The sequence below is a fragment of the Laccaria bicolor genome, genomic scaffold (assembly GCF_000143565.1).
Source record: "Laccaria bicolor S238N-H82 LACBIscaffold_37 genomic scaffold, whole genome shotgun sequence".
Lineage (NCBI taxonomy): Eukaryota > Fungi > Basidiomycota > Agaricomycetes > Agaricales > Hydnangiaceae > Laccaria > Laccaria bicolor.
Window position 1 is genome coordinate 251,059 of NW_001889908.1, and position 9,136 is coordinate 260,194.

The 9,136-nt window shown below is 44.7% G+C and overlaps 4 protein-coding genes across 4 annotated transcripts in view; 1 reads left to right on the forward strand and 3 right to left on the reverse strand.

Moving 5' to 3' along the window:
* Window positions 1-3,491: 3,491 nt before the first annotated feature.
* LACBIDRAFT_331944 (uncharacterized protein) lies at window positions 3,492-4,639 on the forward strand (the record flags this gene model as incomplete). The annotated part of the gene is made up of 6 exons (XM_001886322.1): window positions 3,492-3,498; window positions 3,519-3,601; window positions 3,631-3,727; window positions 3,897-3,934; window positions 3,988-4,119; window positions 4,205-4,639. The coding sequence occupies 6 exons, from the start codon at window positions 3,492-3,494 to the stop codon at window positions 4,637-4,639; spliced, it is 792 nt and encodes a 263-aa protein (XP_001886357.1).
* A 126-nt stretch (window positions 4,640-4,765) lies between these two features.
* Window positions 4,766-5,323, reverse strand: LACBIDRAFT_307818 (uncharacterized protein; the record flags this gene model as incomplete). Its single annotated transcript, XM_001886386.1, has 2 exons — window positions 4,766-5,007; window positions 5,056-5,323. 2 exons carry the CDS (start codon window positions 5,321-5,323, stop codon window positions 4,766-4,768), a joined length of 510 nt encoding a protein of 169 aa, XP_001886421.1.
* An 894-nt stretch (window positions 5,324-6,217) lies between these two features.
* On the reverse strand, window positions 6,218-7,305 carry LACBIDRAFT_331945 (uncharacterized protein; the record flags this gene model as incomplete). Its single annotated transcript, XM_001886387.1, has 2 exons — window positions 6,218-6,977; window positions 7,028-7,305. The coding sequence occupies 2 exons, from the start codon at window positions 7,303-7,305 to the stop codon at window positions 6,218-6,220; spliced, it is 1,038 nt and encodes a 345-aa protein (XP_001886422.1).
* A 1,388-nt stretch (window positions 7,306-8,693) lies between these two features.
* The window catches only part of LACBIDRAFT_331946 (uncharacterized protein), a gene marked incomplete at both ends in the record, with an annotated part of 969 nt that continues 526 nt past the window's right edge, over window positions 8,694-9,136 (reverse strand). The window contains one exon of the mRNA XM_001886388.1: window positions 8,694-9,074. Within this exon, the coding sequence (XP_001886423.1) occupies window positions 8,694-9,074 (381 nt within the window). The remainder of the gene's footprint in view (window positions 9,075-9,136) is intronic.

A 9,136-nucleotide genomic window follows, 5' to 3' on the forward strand; every position in this document is an offset into this window, starting at 1 on the left:
TAACATTCAATACACTTTTAATCTGTTGCAACCAGTTAAATGGTCACAGGTGTTATGTACCCTTGTAACCATGTTTATTACCTTTTATTGGATTTTTGTTTCATGTGTCAAATATTCATTAAATTTCTTACAAATTTGTAGAATGACAGATACTTACATGCTTTACCATGCTGTATAACCTGTTTATTTTTCAGAGTAATAATGGTTGAGATATAAATGGTTTTTATTGGTACAATAAATTATATGCAAAAAACCGGTCTGGATCGGTCTGAAACAGTTCCATAGACCACAAAAAAATGGTCCTAGGTGGTTCGGTTCGGTTCCCTCAATATCTGAGTTGGTCCTAGACCAGTTGCAGTCCATGGTTGCGCATTTTGGGGGCAAAAAACCAGACTGAACTGAACCTTTTAATGCTATCAGTGAAGTTAGCTGCAATACTACTGCTAGTCAGAGATGGATCTCAGATCAAAGAAAGTAAAAGAAAGTACAATATTTTGCTAACAATGAAAGGAAAACCCAGGCATGACTTCATTCCACACATGCTCCACAAGCTCCTGAAAATGCTAACATTCCCAGGAACACTTCCCAATGCTGACTTTCATTGCCCCATGGAGCAGTTTCTCTTTCTTGCCTCAATCACTGAAAATGGGTTCAAAACTGCATCATTTGTTAAGTCTCTCTACTGCAAAATGCATGTCTGTTGATGGCACCCTCAAAGACATGGAAGGGAACACAACCATTCAAATATGCCTGGGCTTTGTCAGACAAAATGGGGTTAAGGACATCACTATTGGCCATGTCATCCCCTAATGACTTGTTCACCAACAGTGGCCCTTCCATCTATCCTAAAAGCAGCCCTACTCCTGAAATGCTGCAGGTTGAGGAAATTATTTACCACTAGGAAACAATTTTACCACTGAAACTGGGATAATATTTTCAAAGATCACAATGAAAAAAGTTTTTCTAGCAGAGAGTTTAATAGCTGATTCTCACATTTTGGAGCACACCCAGAGTGAGGGACATTCAGAGTGTTACAATGTAAAGGACAAAGGCAATTCAACCAAATAAGGAGATTATTTGTCAGCTTATCTCCTAATATAGTAGAATGGTCCTAGTGGAGGAAAAGAATCTTACTATGTGTTACCAAATAAGGCAAATTTCCTTTTTAATGCATACACATGTAGGATATCAATGTAAAGGACAAAGGCAATTCAACCAAATAAGGAGATTATTTGTCAGCTTATCTCCTAATATAGTAGAATGGTCCTAGTGGAGGAAAAATATCTTACTATGTGTAATTCCTGCTTCAATTTCCTTTTTGGTGCATGCAGATTCCGCTTCACTGTGTACATGTACCATGAGTGGATGCTCGAACATAAAGTATTTGTAAAACTCTCAAAACCTCATTTCTTTTACTTTTTTCTACATGGAGCAGGGCATGAGATCCAGATCTCATATTCATGTCAAAGATGTATATAGAACATTTGTATATTACCTATTACCATATATATATGGTAACTATTCCCTGGAACTTGGAGAGGATATAGAATATTTTTTTTTTTGGTGTTGGGTGCAAGGCTTTTGTATAGTCACTGTAAATCCTGTCATGCTGATCAGTTCAACAATGCACCAACAATATGCCTATGTTTTGTCCACGAGCATTCTCTCCCTGCTCCTCTCAAACTGCTTGAGACTGGAAGGGAGTTGACAAGTCACAGAAACCTATAAGTCTGTAAGTGATTTTCACCCCTATCTTGTGTATTTGACACTATGGCCTATATCGTTATCAGGGCAACAACTCAGCCACCAATGCATATTGGGTGCTGCCATCACTACACAATGTGCTCTTCTTGAGATTCACTCAGCAGATGGCTTCCGTGAAATGTATGCAGGGTATTAAAGAATTGGCTAGAATTGGCTGATATTCTGGTAAGATGCCTCAATACACCAGATTGTTGCTGATGTTCTTAATTAAAAGGCCAAGACCTCATTTCTTTATCATATGGAGATCAGATGGCACTCCAAAGAGCCTCAAATGGTTCTCTTAGTTATCAGGGGGCAGTACTTATCAGTCCCCCACTCAATAGAGAAAACACTACGAAAACTTAAAAGAAGTCAGCTCAGTTGTGCCACACACAACTGAGCCACTTCAAACCTTTACTAAAAATCAGTATTAATTCATCTGACCTCTTGGACAACACACAGATAGGTAAATATAAGTAGAAAACATAAAATAGTATAAAGGGAGGACATGCGCAGGCTGAAACGGAAGGAATTATCCCCCGCGTTGACCAGCTGTGGCACTCCCAGTAATATCTGAGGTAGTGGATAAGTTTGTAATCAATTTAAGGACTTTTCTTCGCAGACATAAGTAACGTGTGCCCGGAACCAGTGTGTTAAGTGGGGATCACAAAGCTTTTGTAAGGTTATCTCGTCAATTAGTAAGAGAGCTCTCTACTATTACCGAGGAATCCAAGTGAGCGTGCTTGAAGAGTCTTTAAGACTAGTTTGGACCAAATCAGAGGCATAATAAAAGCTCAAGGGAGTTATAAAAGTCTACAAAGCACAATTTCCTTGTCATTTCTTTGTATACAGTTAGAACGCAATCCCAGAACACCGAGACAGTCTCAATAAAAGCCGTTTCCCTTCGAAGACTACTAAGTTTCGAATTCTATACTTGTGCCCGCACGTAAAAACAATACCTTTTGTTCCAAAAGGTCTACTAGACTTAGACAAGTGATATAAAAATATACAAAATCATTTCCCTGAACTTCTACTAAAGTTCTAACAAAACAAGTGTGGTAATTCTATTTACCATACGAACCCAAACTCGAAGCACCAAGCATGTACCTGTGGTGATAAGTGTTTAAGGTGTTTGTGTGTGTGTGTGTGTGTGTGTGTGTGTGTTGTTTAGGTGTTCACGCATCTTGTCAGCGCGTCTGATTACACTTTCCTCACTCCCGCGTGACATGGTCTTCTCACCGCAGACCGACAGATTACCTACTGCTCCATTACATCTGCAGGCACCCATGGACCACCTGCTGGTCCTTGAACAATAGGCCCTCTTCCATCAGCCCCCCACCCATGGGCCACATTTGCAGCTGGCCTGCAAAATGGACCAACCATTGTGCCTTTACATTCACAGACCAGCTGTTGTTCCGTTACACCCATGGACCATGTTCCATTACACCCGCGGGCTGCCCATGCTCGTGGATCACCTCATGGCTTAGTGACTCACATCAGGGCAAAAAATGACAAATATGAATATTGGAAGTCACCATGTGGGATTCGAACCCTGGACCTGACCATAACACTAATGCTGGTAGCATTTGCATTTAACCATTCAGTCACAGTGATGTTGCAAGGCATCTTCAATTACATCTTTTATGTGTCATAGAACATCAACTTTAAAGTGGTCTAATTAAACATGAGGATGACACAAGGCCAATTGGTATATAAGGATCTGGAAATAATAATAATTTTGGGACATCATGACCAGTGATTTGACTGCCCTACAGGCTCTTACGGACAACATTGCCCTCTATATGTCTGGGCGACTCTGGTACAAAAGGTCCCAACGACTTTCCACCCAAGGAATTGGGTGAGGATCTTGTGACCGCATGTGAACAGGTGATCTCTGTGATAACAGAAGCATGGACGTCAAAGCCTATTCAAGTGGAGTGGGAAATTGAGGAGTTCATTCAGGAGTTGGGATCACGACCTACAGGTATTTGTCAAAGTCATCATTAGTCATAAGAATACCCATCCTTCCCACAGGCATGAATGAGGCTTTGGAGAGCAAATTGATGAAGAAGTTTCCACCTGCATATCCCGCGAACAGGAGGTTCTGGAAGGAAGACCCCTAAGAATTCTGGATTCCTGTGGTTTAACTCTAGCATGGTATTTGCCTGAGGTGATCTCTGAAACCATCCAGGTGAGCTGGACTATGCAGTGATTCTCTGACCCAATTTACCTTCAATTTATTAGAATCGTCTCATATGCGCCTTGGCTCATCTTCGGCCGTACTTGAAGAGTAGTCCGCCTTGGGCTGGAGGTGGATGGTGCAACGACCCTGCTTACTTTCGAACTCCCAAACCATCAGAGATACCCACGGGAAATGTAAATCTTACGCCCCTGTGGACTGGGGCTGGGCATGAGGTATGGTTTACCTTTTGTCCTTGTGCATGTGCTGACGGGTGGCCAGTATGATGGGACACCATTCCAGGCATCATCCACCTTGAAGGACGGTTTTGGGGGAGGTCTATGGTTTCTCCACAATATTATAGACTTTCAAGCTCTAATGGGTGGAGTAATGAGTGTCTTGCATCCAGCGCAGTATTGTATTATGCAGGCCGCCTTTATCCGAGCTGCCAATACAGGCTCTGTAAATCCGGACAGAAGGCCTCCTTCACCCATCCACCCAGATCTTCAGGTGGAACTTCCAGGTATCGGGATTCGATTCCACTACAATCTGGGGACTCTACTTTCAGTATTGTCCAAGTCCGTGAGGCATGGCGTGTCCAAGTCTACAGAAGAACGATATTGCTTTTCCTTCTTCGTGAGGGAATGGGTACTTCATCAGCTCAGATATGAGGAACATCTGTGGATGTTGGATGAGATGTTTCTGGCTTGGCTGTAAATGGGGGAACATGAGAAGATGGAAAGACTTATATATCTGGAACAGGGAGGGGAATGGAAACCGTTAATTTGAATAGGTAGCGTGTTATGAAAATTAGATCTAAATCATCATCCGTAACCACTGAGGTTAAATTGCTCCGGACCGTTGAAAGTCTGCCAGGGCCTGTGTCTGAAAGGCCCGCCACATTCCCACCTGTCTCCTAGCATAGCACCCTTTTCTCGGCGTAGTTTCCCTCCCCAGACCATCCCACATCTCGGCCCAATGCTGGAAATACAACATAGTCCAATGCATCTCCCAGGGAACAAGCTTGAATTCCTCAAGCCACCTATCTTGTCTTGCCTTTGCCCAGAGATAGTTTACACAGTACACTAGAGCATCCATTAGTCGTAAAAAAAGAGATTGACTAAATCACCTGCATTCTTCCATATGAAAGCTTTCGATAGAATCCCCATGAATATTCATTCCCCAGAACCAGGGAATATTTTCGTTTCTATGGCCCTGACCATTTGGCTGAGAAATGTTCGGAAGTGTATGTGTATCCTTTTTTTGAATGGGTTTGTACTTGTTCAGAATCTCTGCAGATGCACCCAGTTCGAACAAGGCCCATCGAGCTTGTGCATAGAATAGCTGCCGGTGTTTAGCCAGATCGACCTTGTCATCTGCCATAGGCTTACACCCCATCATCCGAATAAAATGGCTCAACGCCAATCTGCTCTTATGAGCTGAGAGTTATGGATGAAATGGGAGCAATGTACTGAGCCTCCTGTAATTTGATTCCGGTGGTAACCCATAAAGTGATCCCCAGTGATTCGTTTCTGGTTGATTCCTCTCCCATCAGTACAACTTGAATATCCTTTTGGGTTGGAACTGGTTAAATGAATTCAAATGAGGGGCGTTCAGGTTAGGCAAAGAGGAATGCACCTTTCGGAGCTTCCGCCTCATAGATATCCATCGCCGCGGGGTCAGTAACGCGGTTCCTCTGGGCCTCTGCAGCAAGTCCATTCCAAAGTTGGATTTGTTCAGGCCGAGCAGTGTCCGAAAGTTTTGCTAACTGAATGATTATCAGGCCCGGATGAACTTTGAGATATGGGCTCTTCTCCACCCATTTCTGAAAGTTTTTATGGTATTGTCAATTCACATTGTAAACAACAATGCATTTCAATACGTCCCCCGTTTTTGTGTTCTTGAGTGCCTCACAAAGGCAATACTTTACCCTCCCCGGGTTATTCCATGTGGAATCCATGGAATGGGGGGTGGACTGCAGAAATTCCAGATGGATTCCATGGAAGGGGGGGATGGATTCCATGGAAGGGGGGGGATGGATTCCATGGAAGGGGGGGATGGATTCCATGGAAGGGGGGATGGATTCCATGGAATGGCTGATGGATTCCATACTTTTTCCACATGGAATCCATACTCTATTCTATATGTTCTATACCATTTTAAGGGTGGAATCCATATGGAGTCCATATGGATTCCATATGGATTCCACATGGAATGACTTTATGAAATGATTCTAAGTTGAGCAGGAAAAATTGAAATGTATTAAATAGACTACACAATTTATTTTTACTATTCTCAATATTTAAGGGAGGGGGGAAGACAGGGGGAAGTGATGGAGGGGGGATAATGTAGTAGAGAGTGAGGGGGGAGGGAGGGGGAAGGAGTGATGGAGGAGAGAGGGAGTGATGGAGGAGAGAGGGAGTGGTGAAGGGTGAGGTGGGAATGGATGGAAGGGGGAGCAATGGGAGGGGGGGCAATGGAGGGAGGGGGAGCAACAGAGGGAGGGAGGGGGGATGATGGAAGGGTGGTGGTGAGGAATGATGGAGGGAGGGGGAGCTCACCTGGGCTCGTCGTTGCCCATTTCCGTTGACGCGAGCGGAATCCTCCGTGCGTGGGCGCGCGTCTTCGTCCCTGGGCGTGCGTCGTCGTCGGTCGTGGGTGGTGGGCTGTATTGGCGTCCGTGGGGGTGGGTTGCCGTTTCGTTCGTCTTCGCGTTTGCGCTTGCGTTGCGCTCGTGGGTGTTCGTTGTCGTGCGTGGGTGTTCGTTGTCGTGTCGTGGGCGCTCGTGGGCAGTCGTTGTCGTGGGCGGGCAGTGGGGTCGTGTCGTCGTCTTCGTCTGCTGGACGTCCGTTTTCGTTTGCGTGCGGTTGCGGCTCGTTTGGTTGTCGTGTCGTGGGCGTTCGGTGTCGTGTCTGGGCGCTCGTTTCTTTTCGTGGGCGCTCGTGGGCAGTGGGGGTCGTGTGGGGTGGTGTGCGTCGTTTGTGGGTGGGCGGGCTCGTCGGTTGTCGTGTCCGTCCGTCGTTTCGTTGCCACGTCGCTGACCGTGACGTGGCACCTGGTTTGTTGTCAAAAGGTGGACTGGGAGGGGTTACCCAGTCCACTTACCTGGGCTGCAGTCGAGGCGGAACGTCCATTGACGTTCCGCATGGTTGTCGTCGCCTCCCATCCGTGTGACGTGGCGTTGCCACGTCGTGTGGCTCTTGCAATGGCGGGGTCGTTGTTGACGACGTTGCGTGTCGTCGTGCACCGTCAGCGTGGTCGTCGTCGTCAGTGAGGTCGTCGTCGTGGTCGTGGTCGACGTCGATGTCGCGGGCGGTCGTCGTGGCTTGAAATGGTGGGGTGGATGGTGATGGTGATGGTGGAAGGAAGAAACGACGTGGCATTGGCAATGCGTCGTGTCACGTTTGAGACGCCACGTGACAAAAGGCGGTATATACATACCTTTACTTTATGATATAATAATGCCTTAGTGGCTCAGTTGGTTTGAGCACTGTTAATATTGACAAGGTTGAGAGTTCAATTCCTGTAGATGTAAAATTTCTATTTTTACTTAAATATAGTAAGGACACTATAAATACTGTATTCTAATGGTATAATGGTCATCCATGGAATCCATGTGGACTGCTCCATGGAATCCAAGGTGGATATGCCTGCATTCCATGTGGAATCCAATGGAATCCATATGGAGTGGTGTTGGAGTCCATATGGAATTAATCATTCCATGACCATTCCATGGTCATTTCATATGGAATCCATGAGGTCTATGGAATAAGGAAATGGCTGGGTCCTCAGCCAACATGGATTCCATGGATTCCATATGGAATTATCCATGGATTCCATGGATTCCACATGGATTCCATACGGAATAACCCGGGGAAGGTAAAGACCTCTGTTTGTCCTGTAATCAAAGTGCGCGTGCTGCACTGAACACGCGTCTGTCGTCCCTCCTCATTCCCAATGCCTCCCAAAGGGAAAGGTCCAAAAGGAACACTAAAGCCGGTGGACCGAACCGAACCAGACCATGGTCCGGTCTTTTTTTCGGTTGCAGTTGCCCCAATTTGGGGTTGGTCCGGTTGCCGGTTGCCTCATTTCGAAAATATATTAAAACCGTTCAAAAACCGGTTTTGATCGGTTGCAACCGGTTAAACGGTCACGTGCGTTACATGCCCTTGTAACCACGTTTATTACCTTTTATTGGGTTTTTGTTTCATCAAAAACGGTTAAGAATTGAGAAAGATATAACCAAATCCATATTTTACCCAAGTCTCTACAAGATGTAATTCAGTTTCAGTCATAGCTATGTCAAATCTTCATTAAATCTCTTCAAAATTGGTAGAATGACGGGTATTTATATGCTTTACTATTTTATATAACCCATTTATTTTTCAGAGTAATAATGGTTGAGATACAAATGGTTTATATTGGTATAATAAATTATACACAAAAAAACAGGTCTGGATCGGTCTGAACCGGTATCATGGACCGCAAAAGACCGGTCCTAGGTGGTTCGGTTCGGTTCCCTCAATATCTGGGTCGGTCCTGGACCGGTTGCGGTCCACGGTTGCGCTTTTTCGGGGCAAAAAACCGGACTGAACTGAACCTTTAAACACTACCAAGCTCTGCCTACACTCCTCTTGGTAGCATTCATTTCCTCCCTTCCACTTTTTTCTTGATTTTCCAAGCTGATCAGTTCAATCTAGGGTATACACATACTCAATTGCAAGGAGGAAATGTGGAAAATAGTAAGTATTACTTGATAGCACACATCTGATTATGTTACCCAGCCTATGATGCAAACATAGCAATATTCAATGAAAATGAAACGATCAACAACACCGATAACAACAACACCGAGCCCCATGGTGAAGTCCATACTGACAAAGGGTCCTCTAGTCCATTTGAGCAGGCACCACAGCTCAATGACATCAAAGTGGAGTACCATCCAAGAAGCGGATGCCAACCTCAATTCTTTAGCTTTGATGAGTACAAAAGCAATTTCCAGGATCTCGATAGTGTTGACATTCCAGTTGATCCTGAGCCATGGAAACCTTTCCGTTCTCGTCTCGATTTTGAACTGGCAGAATTGATTCTTGATACCCACATGAATAAGAATCAAACGAATGAACTCATCTCCCTCATCCATCAATGTATTCTAGACCCCAAGTCTTTTACCTTGAAAAATGAACCTGACTTTCAAAAATTTGGAGAATGCTG